The following is a 25,988-nucleotide window of genomic DNA, read 5'->3' as shown; positions in this document are numbered from 1 at the left end:
AATTTTTTCTATTTCTGTTTTCCTCTGTATTCATGTATTTAATGTATTTAAACATTAAGCGTCACTATCAAAATAAACAGTAGATGGCAGTGCAGCTTGGCAAATACACCGAGCTCCTCGTTTTGTAGCTCTAGGGTTTGATCTGTGACGTCTAATCCGGTCGCCAACATCTGCGACGAAATTTCGCGGCAAAATCGATGAGAAGTGTACGGAAAGGTAATGGTAGTTTCCCAACTGCTATTATTAATCAAGTTATTGTTGGTTGTCGTATAACTTAGCTAGTCAACTTTTAGTTGGTTGTTCGAGTATTTGGGAATCATAATGATGTCGGAAGTGGTAGCAAGGCTGTGAAAATAGCTAGCAGGCTTATTAACTATCAACATTGCTCTTGGCAGCAGTTGGCTGGTTTATCTTGTTTTATTTGTAGTTTTTTTTCCCCCTATCAGATATTCCACACGTTGATTGGCTCAGTTAATTTGTAAAACAATGGCATTAGTAAATGCAGATAGAATCAAATCGGAGCTGAACACGTTCGACATTGTTTGTGGAGACGACATATTGGACAAGAGTAAGTGCAATTTTCTTCCCTCGGTCTTATCCCATTAAGCTAACAAACGAACTTGCTTTGCTAATGTTTTGTTAGCCAAATGACCAGTGATCTTGGCATACTTACTACTTATTTTCCAGTGTTGGAGCAGTGTCTGTGCAACAGGTTGCAGGGGGATGAGATAGTCCTGGAGTGGGTGGCTTTCAGCACCACCAAGGGTGGCTTGAAACTCAGTTTGAACACACTGGAGCAGTTTGAGCATGAGGTGGGAGAAAGACACATGACCCCTTTCTCACTCTCACACACTCGCTTGGTGTTCATTGTTGAATGATCTTGCGCTGCTGCAGGTTCTAAACAAGAAATACAAGGCCAAGCCGGCCATCGCAAAGCGAGAGGAATCACACAACAGAACCAGGGATATCAACTCGCTGCATGACCTGTATCCTCTACAGTTTATACACACACAATCTCTATCTTAGTGTTAAATGTTTCGCTTAGGATTGCTTAAGAAATATTTTTGTGTGTTTTATATGTTTGACAGTTTGAACAATACAGGACTCTATCTGGTGCTGTCCCTTAACTTTGCCTTTCCAGAATCAAAGCAGAAGAAGAAGAGGAGAGTCTTCTGGACTCCTATTCCACCCCAGCTAAGGTATTTTACACACACTCACTGGACAGTTTATTAAGTACACCCATCTAGTAACTGGTTGGACATCCCCTTCACCGCCAGTGGTGTGCCTAATAAACTGTCTGTTGAGTGTATGTCTCTGTTGATATGTGTTGTACAAAGCATTATCTCTGCTCTGTGTTTTTAGGGTTCTCAGAAGCGTGCCCTGACCACCCCAGAACACCCCCAGTCTAAGAGGAGTGCAGCTCTTATAGCCAGCCCTGGCCTGCTGCTGTGCTCAGCCAGCTTCTCCCCCAGGTACACCACACACAACTACATACACTATATATACAAAACTATGTTGACATCTCTTCAAATTAGTGAATTCTGCTATTTCAGCCACACCTGTTGCTGACAGGTGTAAAACAATCGAGCACACAGCCATGCAATCTCCATAGACAAACGTTGGCAGTAGAATGCCCCCACTGAAGCTCTTACTTTCAAAGTGGCACTGTCATAGGATGCCACCTTTCCAACAAGTCAGTTCGTACAAATGTTGCCCTGCTAGGGTTGCCCCATTCAACTGTAAGTGCTGTTATTGTGAAGTGGAAATGTCTAGGAGCAGCAACGGCTCAGCTGTGAAGTGGTAGGCACACAAGCTCACAGAACAGGACCTCTGAGTGCTGAAGCGTGTGGCTCGTAAAAATTGTCTGTCCTCGGTTGCAACACTCACTACTGAGTTCCAAACTGCCTCTGGAAGCAACTTCAGCACATTAACTGTTAGTCTCGATATTCATAATTCAAAAGGCACTTCCACATCTGAGCTGTCTTTTTTGCAGGTGCATTGTAACAGATGAATAAAATTAGAAAAAATAAGAAACGGTGCACACGGCTCTTGATAGTATCACTGCTCTTTAATAAGCTTTTTTTAAGCTGATACGTAAAGCTTATTAAAGAGCAGTGATACTATCAAGAGCAGTGTGCACCGTTTCTTATTTCTTCTCATCTGGAAATTCCTGAAATGGGTTTCCATGGCTGAGCAGCTGCGCACAAGCCTAAGATCACTATGCGCAATGCCAAGCTTCAGCTGGAGTGGTGTAAACCCCATCAAACACCTTTGGGATGAATTGGAACGCTGACTGCAAGCCCGGCCTAATTGCCCAACATCAGTGCCCGACCTCACTAATGCTCTTGTGGCTGAATGGAAGCAAGCCCGCGCAGCAATGTTACAACATCTAGTGGAAAGCCTTCACAGAAGAGTGGAGGCTGTTATTGCAGCAAAGGGGGGGACAAACTCCATATTGTTGCCCGTGACTTTGGAATGAGATGTTTGATTAGCAGGTGTCCACATACTTTTGGTCATGTAGTGTACATGGATATACTGCTACAATAATCTGTGAATACACACACACACACTCACCCTTGCCTTATCCCCAAATGTGTCCTCCTCCTCTCTGCAGTGTGACCCCTTCTCAGAAGTACAGTCAGCGTGGAGGTCGGGGGGAGGTGGTGTCTACATTTGGGGCCGTCCAGGGCACACGTTGGGCAGGGAGGAAAGGGCAGACGAACAGGGTTCAGCTGGAGCTCCTAGAGGGATCAGAGGACTCTTTGATTAACAACTACAAGTACATGTTCCAAAGGCTGAGGGACGTCCGCAACGGTAGGCAACAAAACTGCGATAGTTATTTTTAACATCCTACTATTGGATTATAGTAGGATTGTGATGACACAGCTACTTCCTTATTCCTCATCTTTCATTCATCTTGACTGTTAGATCACTAGTGTTGTTTTTGGACTTTCTATTTCATTTTTTTTATGTGCCGACGTGAATGTTGTCTTTTGTCTTTGCCAGTGTTGACCGAGAAGATTGAGGAGCTGGGAGAGGAACTGAGGACAAACTTCAACATAGAAGAGTTCTCACCTGTGTCTCTTCCTGCTCAGGTACTTACAGGCAGCTCACTGCCTACCAGTCACTCTCACACAGTATGTCCCCCCTGTTACTGCTGTGTGGGGATGTGTGTTCATTTCTCTTCTCTCTTTCTGTCTGTAGGACAGTGTGACTGTCCTGGGACAGGTGTGCTGTGACAGTAATGGGAAGCTTAACTCTCAATCAGTGCTGTTGGAGGCAGGGCCTGATCAGGGTGGGCGGCAGGTGCCAGTAGACCTGTCTGAACTCCGAGACTACTCACTCTTCCCTGGACAGGTGGTCGTCATGGAGGGGATGAATACTTCAGGGAGGAAGTTTGTGGCATCTAAACTCTTTGAGGTCAGTGGGATTCTTCTAAAACACCTTTGTTTGATTTCCTGGGTCCTGATCAAGCCCATTCCAGGACTAAAAGCTCTGTTGGAGATTCTCAAGCTGACCAGTATGACTTTTAAGTTCTTGTTTCTTTGTTTAATTGTTTGATATTTTCAATATCTTAGGGTGTCCCTCTCCCATTCTACTCTACTCCCATCAAACAGGAAATGGACATGGACATTCCTGATGGTAAGGAAGGGAACTGAGTATGCACCACATACACTTACACACCCTAACGTCCCTGCTCTAACACTGTACCAGAGCAGCTGATGGTAGTGGTGGCCTGTGGCCCCTACACCCCCTCTGACAGCTCTCTTAGACCCCCTCCCTAACGTCCCTGCTGTCGCGCAGTTCCAGAGCAGCTTTTGGTGATGGTGGCCTGTGGTCCCTACACCCCCTCTGACGGCCTGACCTTTGACCCCCTGGTGGACCTCATCAACGTCATCGCCAGGGACCGCCCTGACGTTTGCATACTGGTCAGTAGAATTTACATATTTTCACGAGGTCACACTCACTCACTGACACACTTTTTTGCTCTTTGGCTGAAGTTTGTATGTTTGTCCCTCACATCTCCTCTCTAACCCACAGCTGGGACCCTTTGTGGACTCCAAACATGAGCAGATAGAGGTACCTTTTCATTCTCTTTGTCTTGGCTACTGACTCAAGTTATTTTTCAATATCTAGTATGTTGACTTGCATTTTCTATCAGAAGTTGATTGTTTTTTCTTTCTTTGTGTGTGACAGAAATCTCTGGTGACGGAAACGTTTGATGCCATCTTCTCCAGATGTGTGGGAAGCATTGTGGAAGGCACCAAAGGGTAAATATGACTTTATATTTACCTATTTACCACACTGTTACTACACCCACACTGCTTCATTTGACCCCCTACATACCAACCGCATTAGCGCAAACTCTTCCCTTGCTGTTGTAAACACAGTTCTGCTTCCTCCTCAGAGTTGGATGTCGGTTGGTATTTGTTCCCTCCCAGAGAGATGTCCACCATCACTTCATTTACCCACAACCCCCTTTCATCCTGCCGGACCTCAGCAAGGATGACGCAAAGGTGAAAGGGCCTGCATGATGTCATTCAGAACTGAGACACCTGCTGTCACTCAGAATCTAGAATGTTTTATCATACAAAAAGTATTCGGTCATAGAAAAACAGCATGCCTTACTTCTATGTTACATTTGTTTCTTTTCATTGGCTCTTCAGCGTATGACCCTGGTGCCTGACCCCTGCACCCTGCTCATCGATGGCGTGACCTTTGGCCTGACCTCTACAGACATCCTTTTCCACATGGGAGCAGAGGAGATCAGCTGGTGAGTGCATGTGTGTTCGGTTCCAAACCTCTACATTGTATCTCGTTGGTGTTCACAGATGTATGTTGCTTAACATGACTGTTCCTTCGATCAAAGTGTTTATGAGGTCCTACTGTTCTTTGTTTCAGTGCCTCTGGCTCGGACAGATTCTCACGCATCTTGAAGCATATGTTGACCCAGAGAAAGTGAGTGAGCGCAGGGACAGAGGGGTCTAAAGGATTGATTTATTTTATTTTTTACAATTTAAAAACACAATACAACCACAAATGTGGACACAATGCATAACATGTTTTGTCTAGGATAACACAAATAACTTATTTCCATTGTGTTCAAAAATATCAAACATGTTACACATTAGGAGATAAAAGCTGAATTGTATGTGACATCACATGGCCAAAATAATGGGGGGAGTGTTTAGCTTAAAGGGCATAGATTCCACACTCTACTATCCTGTGTCCACACAGTAATTATGTCACTTTCTGGCTATTGTTCTTGAACTCGTTTGAGGGCAAGAATAATTAATTTCTTCCCTGTTCTGTGTTCAATATATAGCTACTACCCCTTGTACCCGCCTGTGGAGGAGGTGAACATGGACTATGAGAAGTTCCAGGGTTACGGCCAGATGCCCCTCAGTCCCGATGTGCTCATCGTCCCCTCCGAGCTACGCTTCTTCATCAAGGTGAACAACATAGCTGGTTCACACAGTGGAAACACTCTCTCTTTGCATCTTTCTCTCTCTCTCTCTCTCACACACACACTCACACACACACAAATATTTACAATGAAGCTAAAAAATATATATATTTTTCACAGGATGTGATTGGCTGCGTGTGTGTCAATCCTGGACGCCTGACCAAGGGCCAGGTGGGAGGGACTTATGGCAGGCTGCTCATCCAGAGGAGCGCCCCATCAATAGATGGGAAGAGAGTCAGTCCCTGTGTGGCCGGCCAAGTGGTCAAGATCTAATCTGATTGAAGACTGACTGAAGATTGATTTCTCTCCCTATCTCTCTCATCATCTTCATATTACAAAATGATCTATTCTACAATGACTATTAATGTAGCTAGCTGCTTACTGTAATTTAATTTGATAATTTGCTCAGTCCTGTATGTGTTTGGTATTCTACTGAATCACTCCTTATTTTACAGTGGAGTTTTCCAAAGACATGATGATATTGGGCACTTCAATGATTATCAGTCATCATTCTGATTCTCACACTATTCTTGTCAATAAATAATTATTTCTCAATCTGCTTATTGTTGTATTTGTTTTCAGTTGCCAATGTTCAAACAATGATTTTTCCACTGCAATGTGTTAAAGTTTACATGAGAATGCTCAAAAGGGGACCTTCTATTTTGATAAGGTGTAAACGTATCTTGAACCCAGCTACACGCGCTTGCGCAGTGGATATTTTGACAACTGCACTGAGCAAACATGGCGGCGGCCGTAGATAGTGTTGTGAAAGTGTAAGTTGTACTTTATTTTTTAAACGAGTAGGTGCATTTTACACTTTAAGAGATGTATGTCCCGACGTAGGAGTTTACAATGTATTGGAAACTATGTAGAACATGACTTTCCCCAATCTTTACAGCAAAGCGTTGGCTACACGTAGCTAGCCAACTAGCTATAGCTATTGTTTCTCTTGCTAACCAGCTAGCAAGTTTAGCTAGCTTATGTTAGACAGCGTTTCAACTGAACACGATTGTCATTTTAAATTCGTGTAATCTGTTTGATTACAAGACGGAAGTTCATAAACGGTCTACGAAGATTATGGTGTAAATATAAATTGCACCTAACGTTAACTAATAGCTACGTAGCTGGCTTTATAGATAGGCCCATCTTTCACTGAGACCAGCGTAGCTAGCTTATCAACCATTGAAGCGCAGCCTGTCTGCGGTTCTTCATTGTCTACCTGCCGTCTCTGTATTGTTCGCTATAGTAGCCAAGTGTTATCCTGTAATATTACAGTGAACGGGTGGGTCCTGTACAACTATACAGGATTATTCGTTTTGAAATGGTTAGAATAACGACTATGATCATTTCTAGTCTAGCATGAGTGTGTTTTCTTGTTTCAGGCTCGGGGAGCAGTACTACAAGGATGCTATGGAACAGTGCCACAGCTACAATGCTCGTCTGTGTGCGGAAAGGAGCATCCTTATGCCTTTCATCGACTCTCAGACGGGTGTTGCTCAAAGCAACTGCTACATCTGGATGGAGAAGAGACACCGGAGTGCAGGTCTGTAGCAAAGACGTGTGCACACACATTCACTCCCTCAAAAGCACACTTTAATGATAAACATTTATTCATCTATATATGTTTTGTTCAGGCATGGCTCCTGGGCAGCTGTATAGCTATCCGTCTCGACGCTGGAGGAAGAGACGGCGGTCCCACCCTCCTGAGGACCCCCGTTTGGCCTTCCCACCTATCAAATCAGGTACATTTCCTCATCCTATGGGTTTTTATCTGTTCTTTATATGTCAGATGGCGTAGTCCTGCTTGTTAGTCTTCTGCCTCCTCAGTTTTGAATAAGCCTCTCGGTCTCTCTCTGTGTAGCGGAGCTGGAGCTAGGTCTGAAACGGGATGTTGTGGGAACGGTGGACGGCAGCAGCCTGGAGGCCCTGCTGAAGGGGGAGCCCCTGGAGAGGAGGGGCCCGCCAGACCCCCGTGCCCCGGAGGACAACCCAGCCACACCTGAACCCGTGGCCGCCACAGTCTCCAGCCACACCTCCTCTGGACGCATCCGTAAGGTTAGATGGGACCTCTGACCTCCCTAAATCAATGAACCAAAGTTTTTTTTTTTTTTAAGTACATTTTACAAACGAGTCTCCAGATTCCTAATACCCTTTACAAAAAGGTTTGCGTTGCTCCCAATGCTCTGTCAGTGCACCTGTCTTATCTTGAACTCTGCTTTCAGAGGGTGCTGGACCACGATGACTACCTGGATGATCTGGATGATGAGGACTTTGAGGATGAGACCCCCAAGAGACGAGGGAAGGGCAAGTCCAAGGGTCGTGGAGTGGGAAATGGAAAGAAGAAACTGGAGGCAGCTGCTGCAGCCTTGGAGGAGCAGGACAAACCATACGCCTGTGACAGTGAGTATACGTTTATTTGATGTAAATTCCGTTGTCTGTGTGATGACTTACTCCATAATGCTGTGTGTGTTTGCAGTCTGTGGGAAGCGCTATAAGAACCGTCCGGGCCTGAGCTACCACTACACACACTCCCATTTGGCGGAGGAAGAGGGGGAGGACAGAGAGGAGATAGAGTCCCCTCCCCCGCGGCGCCAGCCTGAGGAGCACAAGAGTGAGTCATTGTCTGGAATGATAGCAGCTAGAATCATGAGTCACAGTCTACTATAGAGCTGGTCACATTTCTATTATAGATCTAGAATCACTCCTGCTTATCTCATGATACCAGACCTGAGTCAAATGCATGTCTTAACAGTTTACTACTTCATTTACAGCAATGGAATCAATAGAATAGTCCCAAAAGTGCATACCCAAAGCTAAATGAAGCACACCTCAAGAGCGAGTCAAACTATTACAAAGTTACTCTCGCTACTGTAGTTTCAGTGGGATGTTGGTCTTGTAGGGCAGGTTGAGAGTATTGTCTTTCATTCTCAATGTTCTCCGTTTCCTCTCTTATCCCAGCTCCTAAGAAAGGCCCTAACGGTCTGGCCCTGCCCAACGACTACTGCGACTTCTGTCTGGGAGACTCCGCCCACAACCAGAAGACCGGCCAGTCAGAGGAGCTGGTGTCCTGCTCAGACTGCGGACGCTCGGGTAGGAACCTCCCACCAATGTCCCACATTTCCATTAAAGGGATAGTTCAGGCAAAATCTATATTTGGGTGGAATTACCCTTACCTTAAGTTGTCTGAAGGCCCATGGTGACAGAATCAACAATAATGCATGATTTATTTCTGCCACAGCCAGGAGTTAGCATCGTCAAAATTCATGAATGTTAACAACCGAGCTGATGTTAGCAGTGCTGCACTGTAACTCCTTAGTCTGGCTCTGTTTCAGTGTTCTGTGGATGTATTTCAACCTTTATTTACCCAGGTTGGTAAGTAATTGATAACAGACCTGTGACTGTCACCCTTCAGGTCACCCATCCTGCCTGCAGTTTACAGATGTGATGATGGCAGCTGTGAAGACGTACCGCTGGCAGTGTATCGAGTGCAAGTGCTGCAACGTCTGTGGTACCTCAGAGAACGACGTGAGTGCTGCTCCACCTCTGCCTTTTCATACTTCTCCTTTTCGTTGTCTCCTCACACTCTGTTTCTGTCTGTCAGGACCAGCTGCTGTTCTGTGATGACTGTGATCGAGGATACCACATGTACTGCCTCAAGCCTCCTATGACTGAGCCCCCAGAAGGTATGACAGTTTAACCACAACTCCTCTTTGACTTCAATGAAGCCCACATTTACTATGATGATGTTGTACTTGTGAGTTTACCTGCATTAATCGCTCTCTCTGTTTCCAGGGAGTTGGAGTTGTCACCTTTGCCTGGCGCTGCTGAAGGACAAGGCATCCATATACAAGCAGCAGAGCCCCACCACAGAGGATGAATAGCGGTTAGTTATCAGTGTCTTTGGGGCCACCCCAGAGTAACCCACCCTGCCCTCAGCCAGGGGACCCCACCTTACCACCTCATTCAACGACCGTAGCCCTCACCCTGGTCCACACCCCCCCAATGACCAGGAGGTAGGGTCTGGAGAGGAGGGAGTCCACTCACGACCACCACCCTGTTGGCAAGCCCCTTGCTGTCTTTCCTTCTATCACGGCTGTAAACTCACCTGGACTGTTACACACTCTGCAGAGACCACCGTAACCCTGGTAACCACTCAACAGAGTTCACATTAGAAAAAAAGGATTCTCACGCTAACTATTCCCCAGCTCAACTTCCCCCTTCTCCTTTATATGGTGTGGACTGCGAAGACGGGCAGTGTGCTTAATTTGTTGCCAAATTATCTATTTTTACTTAAGTGTATGGATTTAAGGATTTCAAAATATGATCACATTGAGGGATATTAATAGTGGACTTTTATAGTAAAGTTTTGTCTGTGTACTTCTTTTGGATGTTTTAACATTTATCTCAAAGGTTCTGCAACGACAAAACATTTTAAGGAACCTCTGGTGCCAAGGTCCATATGATGTCCCAAATGACACCCTATCCGCTTTACTGTGCACTTCCTTTGACCAGGGTCCAATAGGGGGCCTTTTGGGAGGTAACCATAGTCATTCTATCGTGACTGAATCACATCTTACTGCCGGGTCTGATTTTCAACCTAACATTATTCAACATTTGTCAGCTATCATCTTTATGGTTTATGTAGCTGTTCATATCTGTGCCACAATGAGCGAGGCACATTGCATGCAGACTTGCACCTGTACTTGAGTACGACTGCACACACTCACACAATTCTTTACTTTTTTTTTTTTTACACTTGATATTCCATGGGGCAGGGGATTTTTTTTCTAGTTGAATTTTGTAAAGTACCGGTATATATTACTCAATTCCAGTACTGTATGACTTTTTCTATTTGTTTTTAGTGACATTGATTTATTCTTTTGTGATGTTCTCCATAGTGTTTTATGGTAAATAATGTATTTTTTATTTACTTTTTTTGTATTGAAACTGCTTTTGCCCTATTAAAATGTCCATGTATCCGCTAAGTGTCTTAGGGAACATTCCCAAGCTTCTGTTCATACTTCAGCAATAGGTACCTCCATAACTTACAAGAAACTCAGGGAGGGCTACATTTAAAGGAGGGAGACTGCAAAAGGAATTATTGCACAGACTGTGGTATTTATTGCACTCACTCATTCTCTGAACAGAAACAATGCTCTGAAGTACTTACAGCAATGAAAACAGTGCAATCATCAGTCCAACAGTGAGTGAATAAAACATGCTAAACACAAATGCAACATGCAACAATTTCAAAGATTTCACATGAGGAAACTAGTCAATTTAAATAAATTAGGCCGTGATCTATGGATTTCACATAACCGGAAATAGACATGTATCTGCTGGTCACCGATACCTTTAAAAAAAAAAAAATGTGCCTCACAATGGGATTTAGGATCTCATCACTGTATTTTTATGCATTCAAATTGTCTGTAGCTTGTGTCTGCCCATACCATAACCCCACTGCCACCACAGGGCACTGTTCACAACATTGACATCAGCAAAACACCATACACATGGTCTGCGGTTTTGAGGCCTGACTGATATACTGACAAATTGCCTAAAATGACGGAGACCGCTTGTAGTAGAGAAATGAACATCCAATTCTCTGGGCATTCAACATGCCAATTGCACTCCATCAAAACTAGAGACATCTGTACACTTTAGTGGCCTTCTGTTTAATCAGCTTCTTGATGTGCCACACTTGTCAGGTGGATGGATTATCTTGGCAAAGGATAAAATGCTCACGAACAGGGATAAACAAAATTTGAGAGAAATAAGCTTTTTGTGCATATGGAACATTTCTGGGCTCTTTTATTTCAGCTCGTGAAACATTTTACATGTGTTTATATTTTTGTTCAGTCTACATACATGAGTCATCCTACAAGCATACAATTATATATGATTAGCAGAGTATGGTTACTGCTGTGGAACTCCTACAAGCAATACAATATTGGGTCTTAAAAGGTCCAATGCATTGTTTTTATCTCAATATCAAATCATTTCTGGGTAACAATTAAGTACCTTACAATGATTTTCATTTAAAACAATGGTCAAAAATAGGTTTGGAACTCTTTGTAATAGGTCTTAAGTAATTTAGCAGGCAGGCCAAAACTCCATCCCCACTGTCTTTTCAAACACCTCTTACACTGAAAGGGCATTATCATACTGTTGGAATGTATTATTCCAAACGCAGTGTGAAAATATATATAAAAACAGGAAAATCAAGTTTGACTGCACTGGGCCTTTTAACACTTTCACTCTAAAGAATATGATTCATCATTGTCATCAAGTAACTGTAAACTGTAGATAGAAATTCAATACATTATAAATTCATTGTGTGAAGTGGATGTTCTCGACTGGTCATCTTCGGATATCACACATTTCTCTAGTTGCTCTGTATAAAACTATGTAAAAGATCCAGTTTGAAACATTATTCAAAGATAAATGTGAGGTTTCCCATCAATAACAATATCCATAAATGTCTCAAATACAAATGAACCGTAACTAAATACCCATACACATACAACTGATAAATAATGTCAACAAGTGAAAACATCACATCAAATAGTATCATAATAATCATACTAAAATGTTTGGGAACCTGGCCTACAGTCGCTGGAAGCCGACCGAGCAGAGTAGGAAGATGACATAGAGCATCATGAGACAGAGACCCAGTCTGCGGTCCAACCACCAACGGTTCAGATGAACACTCAGGACCTGCAGAGAGAGTGATAGAGAGAAATGGAGAAAGAAGTGAGAGGTGGACAGAGAAGATTAGAGCAGCAGAAAAGTACTATATACAGTCAGATATGGTTATGCAAATAACTTTAAAAGATATTACAGTGATACTCACAGTGAGGAACACTGAACCCAACAGCAGAACAACTGAATAGACCAGGCCTTTACTGTTGATATACACCTGCCAACCATAAAAACACAACCTCTTTATGTAGATGCACATCTGGCAACCTCAAAGACACAATACCTAGCTTTTTGGTTGATGAACATTTGTCAACCAGAGCCACACAGAAACAAATCAACACACAAAAAAAATCTGTCCCTACCACTGATCCGTAGTCGACCACCAGAGTGCGCAGGAACCAAGGGAACCCAAGTCCCAGAAGCACATCGAAGATATTACTGCCAATGGAGTTAGAGACAGCCATATCCCCCATACCTACAATACACACACACACCAGTCAAAACAAGGCCTACTGTTAGAGACAGCCATATCCCCCATACCTACAATACACACACCAGTCAAAACAAGGCCTACTACTGTTAGACAGGCATGTCCTTCATACCGTACAAAACAAACAAAAAAGGTTAACGTCACAACACACACAGATTGATTAGAATTTGACTACCTTGTCGTGCGACGATCAGGCTGGCCATACAGTCCGGTACGCTGGTGCCAGCTGCCAGGAAGGTGATGCCCATCACCACCTCAGGGATACCCAGCGTGTAACTGATAATGGTCACCTGGGAGCATAGAGGGCATTTGGTGACAGGGTTATTATAAAGCTGTTACATTCTTATCAACATGATCAAATCCCATTTGTATGTGTAGGAACATGTGTTTGTTTTTATGTGTGAGCTTGTGTATGTGTGATCTGTAGTCATACCATCCAGACCATGAGGTAGGAGAAGACTGCGATCCAGAGTGTGGAGGCCAGGAAGGTCAGGAGGTACCAGCGGCTCCAGCGAGGCAGGACACAGTTGGGTACAGTGCAGCAGAGCAGCAGGCACAGAGGCCATGACACCAGCCAGCGCACACGCTCACAGTGCCCTCCTGAGGATGGAGGGAGCAGCACCTTGGTTTTTCAATCATCAATCACAAAGTGCAAGAGTAGTCACAAAGAGCTTTACAGTAACCTGACCTCAATCTACGAAGAGCTTTACAGTAACCTGACCTCAATCTACGAAGAGCTTTACAGTAACCTGACCTCAATCTACGAAGAGCTTTACAGTAACCTGACCTCAATCTACGAAGAGCTTTACAGTAACCTGACCTCAATCTACGAAGAGCTTTACAGTAACCTGACCTCAATCTACGAAGAGCTTTACAGTAACCTGACCTCAATCTACAAAGAGCAAGAAGCAGCAGCAAGAAACCTTGAGAGGAACCAGGCTCAATATCATCAGAATATAGCAACAGGTTCCTTGTTTGTAAATGTGTTTGTAAGGTTACGCTCACCTGGCACTATGAAGGGACTGAAGGCGACCTCCTCTTCTTCCTCTAGCTCCTCCTCTTCGGGCTGTAACCCCTCTGTGTTCCCCTCCGTCCCCCCATCCCTGTCTCCGTCCCCCTCCAGTGGCTGCCTTTCACTGTCTCCCGCTCCACCGTTCTCTATTGCCCATGATGCCCCCCCATCTCCCCTCTCCTCCCCTGCCCCACTGTTCCCTATTTCCCATGTGGCCCCATCTCCCCCCTCCTCCCCACCGTTCTCCTCCTGGCCCCGAGCCCGGCTCAACCTCTGTCTCTGTGAGTGAGAAGGTAAGAGACAAACTTTATACGTTTTACAGTTTTTATTTGTTAAAGTCTGTCACAACTCCAGCAGCACAATGTTGGCTTTCAGCATTCAGCCAGAACAGAATACAAGGGATGAAACAAACATAGTGGGTCTGTGTTTGTGCTTTGTAATCGTGCATCCAGCAAAAGCAAAGGCATGGGAGAGTTAGGAAATATGCAATGCATGTGTGTAGGGCTGTAGCGGTGATGGTCAAGCAAATAACTGTCAGTCTCACGGTAATTTACAGTTAATTAACATAAATACATTTAGCATCTCCTGGCTTCCACACATAGCCTACAAGCCACTGATGCAGACCATTGGAACATCTCCATTTTAAAAGTCTAATAAATCTATGTATTATAGCCTACACCATAACAATAAATCCATGATTTATTTTAGACAGGTCTAAAGAAACATGATATGAAGAAAATGTAGTCTATTTCATAAGAACAGAATAACATACTCTGAGTTGTCCTGATGTTAGGTCCTGATGTGGCTATGGCATATGGCTGTGGGCTACACTAGTTCATTTAGCAGACAAGATTTGCCTGGAATTCTGTGTCATTATTTTATAGTATGAAGAATACAATAGAACAAAGCTGAATAAAATAGAAAGGATATTTTATCCAGATGATTTGAGGGAGTGTGCACATGCAGCTATTATGTGTTGAGCGGTTAACAAAGAAATAGATCCTCCGATATGCTTCATTTAGTCTCTCATTCACAATGAATGTTCCATTAGCGGAAAACACCATTATCAAAAGTGACCACAAATGTGATTATGCATGTAATGCTTTTACTATGAAGGTGCATTTTTATGGTGAAAATGATCTTCCCGAAACTTGAAACTCAGGCCATGCGTACAGTATGTGTGCCAGTTTGGCTTTACACCCTTTGTAAAGTGGATTAATGTGCTTCATTTTAAATAAGTTTTTGGCCACTTTAGTAGTGATACAAATCTTATCAAAACATATAGGCCTATGGGCTAGGCTACATGAGGTGTGTGACTATGACTCAAAAAAGGCATTTTTTCTTGCCTTAAGATGGGCATCACAAGTGATAATATATAATTGACAAGTAATAAGCTAATATTGTCACCCATCAGACTATCATTGATTTTATTTTTGTCTTTACATATACGTGTAAAATTAATTTTGATTTAGAATGGACCATTATCATGCACCTGTCTCGTAACAGGGGCAGGGGAAAAATACATGTCATCTCTGCACTTAAATAGCAAATAGAGGACACTTTTCCTGTGATTCATTTTCATGCCAGCAGGTAGGCTATACTTCTGTTGTAAAGAGAACCAATGTGCTTAATATTAGCTAAATATTAGGAAAGTTGAGAAATAAATATATAGTAGACCTAGCCTATAGAAAGCAGATGGGATCCTCCTCTTTTTAATAGAGGCCATCACTCTGTTTTCTCACCTATAAAAATGATGCGCAACATGAGCTCATGAAGTGTTTAATTATATTTTTGATCACATTTGCATTGATGTCAGAGTGATTAAGGGGACAAGAGAGTGCTGAGTACCAGGCAGTTAGCAAGTTTGGTAGGCTACTAATGACCAGCAGAGCTTGGAAAAGCCTAATTACCGTGACTAAACGGTCACATGGAATTTGACTGCCTTCATTACTCGTGACCGCTGGTGTGGCGGTAATACGGACACCGCAACAGCCCTACGTGTGTGTTTTTTGCACTTCTATAATAACTTCTATAATAACCATGCATCTTTCCATGCTAAGGTGTGGAGACATACTGCTGTGTGTGTGGTGTGTGCTCGTGTGTCCTGTGTACCTCATTGATGACCATGCGTCCTGCCATGCGGAGGCGTGTGTAGGGGGGGAAATGTGGGGTGATCAGGAGATGGAGGCTTGCCTCAGAGAAGCTCAGCTGGTGAGGGTGCAGACTCATCAACTCATCCACCATCACTACTGCAGTCTCCTGCCCTGCACACGAATCTGAGAGAGAGATGTTGGAGGAGGAGGAGGTGGAGAAGAGGGAAGAGGAGTAGATAGGGAGGAGGAGAGAGAGAGACGAGGAGAGAGGAGGATAAAGGAGAGAGGGAGGAGGTGAGCAAAAGTAGGTTTTCAACTGAAAGAGCTACTTTATGTCTGTCTATTTTAGAATCATGATCCAATGGGATATGTTCCATTTGATTGAAAACAATTTGAAGCAATGTGGATATAAGTGTGTGCGTACACACACAAACAATCAGTGGTAGAGACACAAACCGACCTCTCTTCAGCAGCACCATGTCTGTGTCACAGTCAACTCCCCCATGCCCCACTGCGGTGGTCCGTCTCAAGGTACTGAAGCAGGGCTGGCCCCCTCGACCACAGTGCCTCTCCACCCAGCCTGACAGGGGTCTGTTGAACCTACACAAAACACACACACAGTATAGTAACCAACATCTGTCCTGGATAGATACCTTGCTTGTGCTTATCTGAAGTAAAATGTTGTGGGGTAAGAAGGGGAACTGAACAAATAGTAAACTATAAGAGGCACAGACAAAGTCAGTAACCTACCCCATGATGATAATGTAGTCAGTAACCTACCCCATGATGATAATGTAGCCAGTAACCTACCCCATGATGATAATGTAGTCAGTAACCTACCCCATGATGATAATGTAGCCAGTAACCTACCCCATGATGATAATGTAGCCAGTAACCTACCCCATTATGATAATGTAGCCAGTAACCTACCCCATGATGATAATGTAGTCAGTAACCTACCCCATGATGATAATGTAGTCAGTAACCTACCCCATGATGATAATGTAGTCAGTAACCTACCCCATGATGATAATGTAGCCAGTAACCTACCCCATGATGATAATGTAGCCAGTAACCTACCCCATGATGATAATGTAGCCAGTAACCTACTCCATTATGATAATAATGTAGCCAGTAACCTACCTCATGATGATAATGTAGTCAGTAACCTACCCCATGATGATAATGTAGTCAGTAACCAACCCCACGATGAAAATGTAGTCAGTTACTCACTTCATGATAATAATGTAGTCAGTAACTCAGCTCATGGTGATAATGCAGTCAGTAACTCCCTTCATGGTGATAATGTAGCCAGTTACTCACTCCACGATGATAATGTAGCCAGTTACTTCATGGTGATAATATAGTCAGTAACCTACCCTATGATGATAATGTAGTCAGTTACTCACTTCATGATGATAATGTAGACTAGATACATGGAGATCAGTATGATGGTCTCCCACCTACAACAGAGAAAAACTGTTTAAAAGCACAATCTGTATGTATCACTGAGTTATAAATATGTAGAGAACCCAGTCTTGTTAATGGTCCAATGTCCTTACCAAATCACTTTGTCATCATAGATCACCACAATCAGCATCAATATAGACAGGATGTAGTAGAGAGAATCCCGAAGCAGCGGCCACCAGCTCAGCGAGATCGGCTGAGAGAGAGAACACAACATACTGCTGAACAACACTGCCTGTCTAAATCTAAATCCTACCATATTGCTTTCACCTGTCTCAAAAAAGTTGAGTAACCTGTCCGGCAAAGATCCCACAAATGCCGATGATGACGAGGATGTTGAAGACAGCCGATCCCACAATGGTGCCTACCCCCAGGTCACCTTTCGTGATGAAGACACCTGGGAGAACAAGAGGAGGTCAACAGCAGTGCATATTGATCCAATCAGTCCAATCGGTATGCATTTGCAGGCCCCTTCTGGTGACCTGGGCTATGTTCAGAACAAAAAGCGTTGATTTCTATCTGAACGTTGGCCAACGTTTTGTCCTGCTGAACGCGGCCCAGGATCAAGGATGTAGAATACTGACCAATTAAGGAGGTGAAGAGCTCAGGGGCGGAGCTCCCAGCCGCCATGAATGTTGCCCCGGCAACATCCTCACTGAGTTGAAGATTCTAGAAAAGAGGTTAATGGATAAACAGAGAGCCTTTGTAATTAAAACAAATGTCAAACAGTGAAGAGGCAATCAAAAAGTAATGAGGGAAACAAACTGCAAGTTGGCATTTATTGAGATGACATATACTAGACGCAGCAATGCAGAGTGGTCACGAGCTGGCACAGCCAAAAAGTCATTAAACCTAACCCAACACTTGACCCTAACCTTAAACACACTGCTAACCCTAATGCCTAACCTTAAAATAAGACCAAAAAGCAAATATTTTTACAATATAGCCAATTTTGACTTTGCAGATGGCCCATCTAGCAGAAATGGTTCAGTTTTGCCTCTAGGGCAAGACTCGTGACAATAAATGTCAACCTGCAAAGAAACCAACAGAAGTGGGAAAGTGTTTTTATTGTCACCTCTGATATCTTCTCCAGTGATGGAACAAAATAGACATCACAGACTATAGCCAGGGCATAGAACATGTAGATCGCCTAGAAAACACAGGAGAAGAAACAGCCTGTCTGTGGACTGAGTTGGATGACATAGTGATTGTTGGGGTACTGTTACAGTAGAATGGTGTACAATGACAGCATTGTTAAACAACGCAGTAAGCTACATAGAGATCCTATTAAATGACTATATATGCATTCTAATTCCCAATAACATGGTAGGCCACTCACACAGACTGCATGGAGGAGAACTGCTCCTTTTCTCCTCTGCTCTGGAGAGAAAATATCTGCTGGAAACTCATGGATTGCTGAAAGAGAGGAGAGAGAGATTGAGTGTGTTTTCTGAAGAAGGGTTCCAATTCAAGGGAATAAGACAGTTTGTTGCACTCTAAAACTCTAGCAGTTCTTGAGATTTGAGATCATGTGACCATGTGAGTGTTCCATATCATCCCCTAGCAACAGCCACACAGTTCCTGGTATAAGTGGACTCTTTAGGATATACAGTGCATTCGGTAAGTTCAGACCCCTTACTTTTTCCACATTTTGTGACGTTACAGCCTTATTCTAAAATTGATTAAATTATTTTTTGTCCTCATCAATCTACACACAATACCCCATAATGACAAAGCGAAAACAGGTTTTTGAAATGTTTGCAAATGTATTAAAAATGTCAAACAGAAATACCTTATTTACATAAGTATTCAGACCCCTTGCTATGAGAATCGAAATTGAGCTCAGGTGCATCCTGTTTCCATTGATCATCCTTGAGATGTTTCTACAACTTGGAGTCCACCTGTGGTAAATTCAATTGATTGGACATGATTTGGAAAGGCACACACCTGTCTATGTAAGGTCCCAGAGTTGAAAGTGCATGACAGAGCAAAAACCAAGCCATGAGGTCAAAGGAATAGTCCGTAGAGCTCCGAGACAGGATTGTGTCGAGACACAGATCTGGGGAAGGGTACCAAAACAGCATTGAAGGTCTCCAAGAACACAGTGGCCTCCTTCTATCTTAAATGGAAGAAGTTTGTAACCACCAAGACTCTTCCTAGAGCTGGCCGCCCGGCCAAACTGAGCAAATGGGGGAGAAGATGACCAAGAACCTGATGGTCACTCTGACAGAGCTCCAGAGTTCCTCTTTGTAGATGGGGGAACCTTCCATAAGGACCACCATCTCTGCAGCCCTCCACCAATCAGGCCTTTATGGTAGAGTGGCGAGAAGGAAGCCACTCTTCAGTAAAAGGCACATGACAGCCTGCTCGGAGTTTGCCCCTGAGCTCTTCACCTCCTTAATTGGTGAGTATTCTACAACCTTGATCCTGGGCAGCGTTCAGCAGGACAAAACGTTGGCCAATGCTCAGATAGATTTCCATGATGTAGAACTAAAATACTTCTCTGGTATATAGAATAAGGAATCACGTCAGTAGCCATATCTAGGAAAACCAAAGTTCCAAAGGCTGGGCCCAATATAGTGTATAAGAATTCATACAAAGGGCACCTAAAGACTCTCAGACCATGATAAACAAGATTCTCTGGTCTGATTGAACTCTTTGGCCTGAATGCCAAGTTTCACGTCTGGAGGAAACCTGGCACCATCCCTACGGTGAATCATGGTGGTGGCAGTATCATGCTGTGGGGATGCTTTTCAGCGGCAGGGACTGGGAGTCTAGTCAGGATTGAGGGAAAGATGAACGGGGCAAAGTACAGAGACCCTTGATGAAAACCTGCTACAGAGTGCTCAGGTCCTCAGACTGGGGGGGGAAGGTTCACCTTCCAACAGGACAACGAGCCTAAGCACACAGCCAATACAACGCAAGAGTGGCTTCGGGACAAGTCTGTCAATGTCCTTGAGTGGCCCAGCCAGAGCTCGGACTTGAGTTCAATCAAACATCTCTAGAGAGACCTGAAAATAGCTGTGCAGCGACGCTCCCCATCCAACCTGACAGAGCTTGAGAGGAAAGGCAGAGAAGAATGGGAGAAACTCTCCAAATACAGATGTGCCAAGCTTGTAGCATCATACCCAACAAGCCTCGAGACTGTAATCGCTGCCAAATGTGCTTCAGCAAATTACTGAGTAAAGGGTCTGAATACTTATGTAAATATGATATTTCAGGGGGGGTGACAGTATGGGGGTATTGTGTGTAGATTGAGGGGGTAAAAACCATTTAATACAGGCTGTAACATAACAAAATGTGGAAAAAGTCAAGGGGTCTGAATACTTTCCCAAATGCACTGTAAGCAACCTACCTCAGACCCCTTGGCCTGGACCCTAAACTCATTCACATTGGCCTACGCACATGCTACACACACACTAACTTAAGCACGCACACACACACACCAGACGTGACAAGAAAAGTGGGCGATACTAACAGGGCAGCATTTAAAAAAGCTCAGAATACACTCTGCTAACAGTTCTAGAATTTAGCATTTAGTTGCCTAGCAACACAGACCTCAAAGGCGTATTAATGAGGGTTTAGGCATCAGTCTGAACCCCAGTAAACCCCAGCCAGACTCAGTAAGTATAATTTACGTCATTTGTGATTATGAAATATCAAACTGTCGGGGAGCCAAAACAAACCCAGGCAAAACATAATTCTCAAGCGGCCACTGGGCAAGCCATCCTTTGATCTGTCAGTATCAGACAGCTGGTGTTCTCGTTTGCTTGTAGCCTACAAGCATGTAGGTTACTCTACTGCACAAAAAAATAAAAATCTACAAGTTGAGTCAGCTATGAACGTTACAGCAGTAAAATGACATTTTAATTTACATAGACAAGTTCAACAATATAGGCCGCCTAATGCGGAGCAACCGTAGCAGTGTTATCTGGGCTCCCGAGTAACGCAGCGGTCTAAGGCACTGCATCACTACAGTCCCTGGTTTGAATTCAGGCTGTATCACATCCGGCCGAGTCCCATAAAGCCCAGCGTCGTCCGGATTTGGCCGTCATCATAAATAAAAAATGTGTTCTGAACTGACTTGTCAAGTTAAATAAAAAAATATGCTTGACCCATAGCAACTACAGGGTTGACTAAATGTGCCATCAAAGGGTTGCATAGGATGCCACCTTTTCAACAAGTCAGTTGATCAAATTTCTGCCCAGCTAGTGCTGCCACGGTCAACTGTAAATGCTGTTATTGTGAAGAGAAAACATCTAGGAGCTTTCTAACCTTTATTTACCTAGGCAAGTCAATTAAGAACAAATTCTTATTTACAATGACAGCCTATGGGACTCCCAATCTCAGCCAGACGTGATACAGCCTGGATTCAAACCAGGTACTGTAGTGACACCACTTGCACTGAGATGCAGTGCCTTAGACCACTGCGCCACTCGGGAGCTACAATGGCTCAGCCGAGAAGTGGTTGAATGCCGAGTGCTGAAGCACGTAGCGTGTAAAAATAGTCTGTCCTCGGTTGTAACACTCACTACTGCATTCCAAACTTCCTCTGGAAGCAAAATCAGCAGGATTCCTGTTTGTCAGGAGCTTCATGGAAAGGTTTCCATGGCTGAGCAGCCGCACAGAAGCCTAATTGTCGGCTGGGGTGGTGTAAAGCTCTGGAGCAGTGGAAGTGCTTTCTCTGGAGTGATGAATCACGCTTCACCATCTGGCAGTCCAGCGGACGATTCTGAGTTTGGCGAATGCCAGAAGAATGCTAACTGCCCCAATGCATAGCGCCAACTGTAAAGTTTGGTGGAGGAGGAATAATGGTCTGGTGCTACTTTTTATGGTTCGGGCTAGGCCCCTTAGTTCCAGTGAAGGGAAATCTTAACGTTACAGCATACAATGACATTCTAGACGATTCTATACTTCTAACTTTGTCACAACAGTTTGGGGAAGGCCCTTTCCTGTTTCAGCATGACAATGTCGCTGTGTACAAAGCGAGGTCCATGCAGAAATGGTTTGTAGAGATCGGTGTGAAAGAACTTGACTGGCATGCACAGAGCCCTGACCTCAACCCCATCAAACATTTTTGGAATGAATTGGAACGCCGACTGTGTGCCAGGCCTAATTGCCCAATATCAGTGCCCGACCTCACTAATGCTCTTGTGGTTAAATGGAAGCAAGTCCACGCAGAAATGTTCCAACATCTAGTGGAAAGCCTTCACAGAAGAGTGGAGGCTGTTATAACTACAAAGGTGTCCCCCCTTTGTATTAATACCTGTGATTTTGGAAAGAGATGTTCGACAAGCAGATGTCCACATACTTTTGGTCATGTAGTGTAGCTAGATATTTAGTGTTGATGTGTTGCTGTAGTCGTGGCGGGATCAGAGAGACATTTAGAACATGTGCGATAGAAATTATCACTAGGCCTATGCCTCATAATTTCCTAGAGAAATCTGACCTGCAATTTGTTAATAAAACTGCTGGAGTTATAATTCGTAAAACCTTCATTTGTGTCACTTTGAAGTGATCCAAATGGCAAATTCATCTTTCATCAATACATTTCAAGATATATTAAACCTGAAGAAAAAAAAACATTTTATTTACGACTTACTGAGTCTGGCTTTACCGCCAGAGAGATTGACAGATAGGCTAGAAACACTGGATGAGTGAGTGGGAAGCAGAGGAGTCATGCACAGGTAGAAAGACAAGACACTAATGATCCAAGAGTATAGGAACAAACAAAAACACTTGTGCACCAGCTCTGGGCGTTGTAGGAGTGTAGGAGGTGTGGTTCTCCTCTTCTCTCTCCTGCATTAGTTCTCTCTTAGACCACGGGAAGTCACCAACAACATCACTGGGGCTTGGAGAGTCTGTTAGGATAGAGCAGCATAAATTATTTCCTAAAAGATATTAGCCTATTTAATATTATGTGTTTATAAAAAGCGATCACATTGTTTTTAGGGGAGGCCGGGGTAGGCCGTCATTGTAAATAAGCATTTGTTCTTAATTAACTGTCTTGCCTAGTTAAATAAAACATTTTAAAATAATAAGACTTTAATAATGAAACAGGTGTGATGATTGAATAAACCACTGATATTTTATGTATGAATGAAATAAATAACGCGACTCAGGGGGAAACGCACCTGTTACGTCTAGGAGCTGCATGAGCCAGGTGGCGGTGATCATCCCGACTCCACAGACACCGAGTCGCCAGAAAAGCCGCATGCGCTTAGGTCTCACCGCTGCCTTCATCTCGCCGCTGTTCCCTCAGCTCAGAACATGTCGGTCACCATCGCAGCGTCGGTTCTCCGCTTTATATCAGATGATCAGGTGGAATCTTTTTCATGCACTCTCAGGGAAAGCTAGTTCTTCACGTGCAGCCATGGATTTGTATTGTCAGCATCCCTGCACCCATTCTTTACCACTCTCTGTCTTCAGAAGCGCAGCATCTTCCGCGGGCATCTGTCCGTTCCTCCACGGAACCGAGGAAACAGGCGATGGGCTTTTTGATAAATAATTAGTCTCGCTCACAATAGCTTGTGGTTTTAAGCGTCACATCGTCGCAAGTCTGTACTATTTCCAGAATTTCACACTCCTCCCATCATGTCTCCTTCGCTCCCAGTCTGTTCCAGTATCTTCATGACTCCGTCACGAGGGGTGTTTACCGTGAGCTCTTGGTGCCACCATCAGTGAGCACGACAATTGGGTGGGGCGCACCAACGAGCGAGCTCCAGTCTCAGGGACTAAATATGTATTTATCAACATGAGGCATGTTATGTTACGCCATTATGCCATTAATAATATAATATAAGACACACAACACAGACACAATTCCAATAAATAAATAATTATTTTATGTTTATGAAAATGCATCCACAAATACGAGCACATTTTCGGTTCTAGGTGAAAGTTGAGAATATATAATTAATAGATGTCTGTTTGGGCCAAATCAAGGCTGGTCCAGACCAAATCTGAACCAAACAGGCATCTATGATTGGTTTAGATTTGGTCCTGACCAAAAACAAACGTTCGTGGACGTAGAAATCAAAGCTGGTCCAGACTGCACCAAAAAAAGACCTCCAGTCTGGACATCACAAAAAAAATATGTCCAAAAGGCATCAGTGTCGTTCTGTGCTTATTGTGGTATAGCCTACAGTGTAGCTGGAAATGTCATTTTAGGAATGCCCATCTACGTGGTAGGCCTACGGTTTGTAAAATACAAAAAAAAGACGGCTGTCCTAACGGGACTGAAAAGAGGTCCAAAAGACATTGGCGTCTGTCCGTGCTTAATGGGGTGCAGCCTACCATGTCAGCCTGCAATGGCATTTTAGGATGGCCCATCCATTTGTAAAACAGGCAGTTGTATTGGCTTTATTCATACTGATTCCTGTGACTAATCAATTTGGCAATTTAAGCTCTGGATATCAGCTACCCAGTCGCGACTCGTCATTCAGGGCATGTGGGGCAAAAAATAAGGCTTGCCTGTTTTGCATGTTATTTTGTCATTAATACATGTCACATATCAGTTTGCAAACAATGTAACAATTATATATATTTTGAGTTAATAACATGGTCTCTTTTTTTGGTTTCTTGAGTAAAGCAGCTCCAAAATTCAGGTGTTTCCGCCTAGCTCAGTGCTTTCTGTGGTGGTGAGGCAAGACAGCAGAAAATACGAAGTGCTGCGGCGTGATTGGCTCAGTGATCTGTCACTCATGGGGACACTACGTCACCAACAAGTCTAACACGGAACCCAAACCGGCTGCGCGCGTGCACCAACATGGATCAATTTATTTTGTCCCTCCACACCAAACGCGATCACGATATCAAAACAAACTCTGAACCAATTATATTAATTTGGGGACAGGTCGAAAAGCATTAAACATTTATGGCAATTTAGATAGTTAGCTTGCACTTGCTAGCTAATTTGTCCTATTTAGCTAGCTTGCTGTTGCTTGCTAATTTGTCCTGGGATATAAACATTGAGTTGTTATTTTACCTGAAATGCACAAGGTCCTCTACTCCGGCAATTAATCCACACATAAAATGGTCAACTAAATAGTTTCAAGTAATCTCTCTTCCTTCCAGACTTTTTCTTCTCTTGACTTTATAATGCGATTGGCAACTTTCATAAATTAGGTGCATTACCACCATTGACCTCGTTCGTCTTTCAGTCACCCATGTGGGTTAAACCAATGAGGAGATGGGAGAGGCAGGACTTGCAGCACGATCTGCGTCAGAAATAGAACTGATATCTATTTTACCCCTTGGCAACGCAGAAGTTCCCCGGCGCACGCGAGCAGTGTGGGTGCAATAATTGAATAACATAGATTTCTAAATGTATTTCGCAACACTCGCGCATGCAACGTGAGTGGTGTGGTCAGACTGTAAGAGTAGAGCTAAAAAATTCAAGCCCCTTGGGTGCTGCCTTAGAGTTACTTTAGAAGTGCCCATCCAAGAAGGCTCAAGGTCATTGGCCACAGATAAAAGGACATAAAATCACGTTATATCTACAGTAGCTTTGATTAGACTGAATATGTGAAAATCAAACTTTCAAAATCTTAGCTAGCCGTTTGCATTTTGTTGCTGTACATTTCAAAAGTGCTGAACACATAGTTATATTGACTACGTCCGTCTTACTGTAGCTCGCTCATTGTCTTCATCAAAATTACGGAATGCCTCATATCCCTTATGCCGTGGTTTGTACATCTCAATTGACAGTAGAAACCACATTTGTTTAAGCAAGTCAGCAATATCAGCTGTGTTTTT

General features: G+C 43.6%; 3 protein-coding genes across 4 annotated transcripts; 2 read left to right on the top strand and 1 right to left on the bottom strand.

Moving 5' to 3' along the window:
- Nucleotides 1–96: 96 nt before the first annotated feature.
- pola2 (polymerase (DNA directed), alpha 2) lies at nt 97–6,022 on the top strand. 2 transcript variants are annotated; one of them, XM_021561593.3, is made up of 18 exons: nt 97–216; nt 447–568; nt 688–812; nt 895–986; nt 1,142–1,199; nt 1,363–1,472; nt 2,615–2,814; nt 3,007–3,095; nt 3,205–3,420; nt 3,579–3,642; nt 3,805–3,929; nt 4,042–4,080; nt 4,198–4,271; nt 4,409–4,517; nt 4,668–4,774; nt 4,903–4,959; nt 5,327–5,453; nt 5,588–6,022. In XM_021561593.3, exons 2-18 carry the CDS (start codon nt 487–489, stop codon nt 5,738–5,740), a joined length of 1,827 nt encoding a protein of 608 aa, XP_021417268.2. In that variant the 5' UTR covers nt 97–216; nt 447–486; the 3' UTR covers nt 5,741–6,022. The 2 variants fall into 2 exon arrangements, with proteins under 2 accessions (XP_021417268.2, XP_036799126.1); XM_036943231.2 differs by having other exon boundaries at nt 133–568.
- Nucleotides 6,023–6,152: 130 nt separating this feature from the next.
- On the top strand, nt 6,153–10,449 carry LOC110489046 (zinc finger protein ubi-d4). The gene is made up of 10 exons (XM_021561596.3): nt 6,153–6,240; nt 6,850–7,010; nt 7,102–7,209; nt 7,329–7,522; nt 7,690–7,867; nt 7,944–8,078; nt 8,426–8,557; nt 8,880–8,992; nt 9,069–9,150; nt 9,260–10,449. Exons 1-10 carry the CDS (start codon nt 6,209–6,211, stop codon nt 9,346–9,348), a joined length of 1,224 nt encoding a protein of 407 aa, XP_021417271.1. The 5' UTR covers nt 6,153–6,208; the 3' UTR covers nt 9,349–10,449.
- A 797-nt stretch (nt 10,450–11,246) lies between these two features.
- Nucleotides 11,247–25,010, bottom strand: slc24a6a (solute carrier family 24 member 6a). Its single transcript, XM_021561594.3, has 16 exons — nt 23,366–25,010; nt 22,979–23,092; nt 18,571–18,647; nt 18,307–18,381; nt 17,816–17,900; nt 17,525–17,628; nt 17,327–17,427; nt 17,174–17,227; nt 16,225–16,364; nt 15,784–15,947; nt 13,665–13,950; nt 13,093–13,259; nt 12,835–12,949; nt 12,532–12,644; nt 12,321–12,386; nt 11,247–12,184 (listed from the first exon to the last, which is right to left on the bottom strand). The coding sequence occupies exons 1-16, from the start codon at nt 23,472–23,474 to the stop codon at nt 12,074–12,076; spliced, it is 1,881 nt and encodes a 626-aa protein (XP_021417269.2). The 5' UTR covers nt 23,475–25,010; the 3' UTR covers nt 11,247–12,073.
- Between the last annotated feature and the right edge of the window lie 978 nt (nt 25,011–25,988).

Source organism: Oncorhynchus mykiss, chromosome 14 (assembly GCF_057628025.1).
Source record: "Oncorhynchus mykiss isolate SJ-2025 chromosome 14, ASM5762802v1, whole genome shotgun sequence".
Taxonomy (NCBI): Eukaryota; Metazoa; Chordata; class Actinopteri; order Salmoniformes; family Salmonidae; genus Oncorhynchus; species Oncorhynchus mykiss.
The sequence above is the reverse complement of the archived record's forward strand: the minus strand, read 5'-3'. Positions and strand labels throughout refer to the sequence as shown.

Excerpts from the sequence above, each read along its gene's own strand:
- pola2 (XM_021561593.3), top strand. The coding sequence starts at position 487 with ATGGCATTAGTAAATGCAGATAGAATCAAATCGGAGCTGAACACGTTC. Across the intron at positions 987-1,141 it reads ATCAACTCGCTGCATGACCT|AATCAAAGCAGAAGAAGAAG; the intron begins GTATCCTCTACA and ends TTGCCTTTCCAG. Across the intron at positions 3,930-4,041 it reads GCCCTGACGTTTGCATACTG|CTGGGACCCTTTGTGGACTC; the intron begins GTCAGTAGAATT and ends TCTAACCCACAG.
- LOC110489046 (XM_021561596.3), top strand. The coding sequence starts at position 6,209 with ATGGCGGCGGCCGTAGATAGTGTTGTGAAAGT. Across the intron at positions 8,079-8,425 it reads CCAGCCTGAGGAGCACAAGA|CTCCTAAGAAAGGCCCTAAC; the intron begins GTGAGTCATTGT and ends CTCTTATCCCAG. Across the intron at positions 8,993-9,068 it reads GTGGTACCTCAGAGAACGAC|GACCAGCTGCTGTTCTGTGA; the intron begins GTGAGTGCTGCT and ends TCTGTCTGTCAG.
- slc24a6a (XM_021561594.3), bottom strand. The coding sequence starts at position 23,474 with ATGAAGGCAGCGGTGAGACCTAAGCGCATGCGGCTTTTCTGGCGACTC. Across the intron at positions 17,428-17,524 it reads GTGGGATCTTTGCCGGACAG|CCGATCTCGCTGAGCTGGTG; the intron begins GTTACTCAACTT and ends TCTCTCTCTCAG. Across the intron at positions 12,387-12,531 it reads TGGTCGACTACGGATCAGTG|GTGTATATCAACAGTAAAGG; the intron begins GTAGGGACAGAT and ends TATGGTTGGCAG.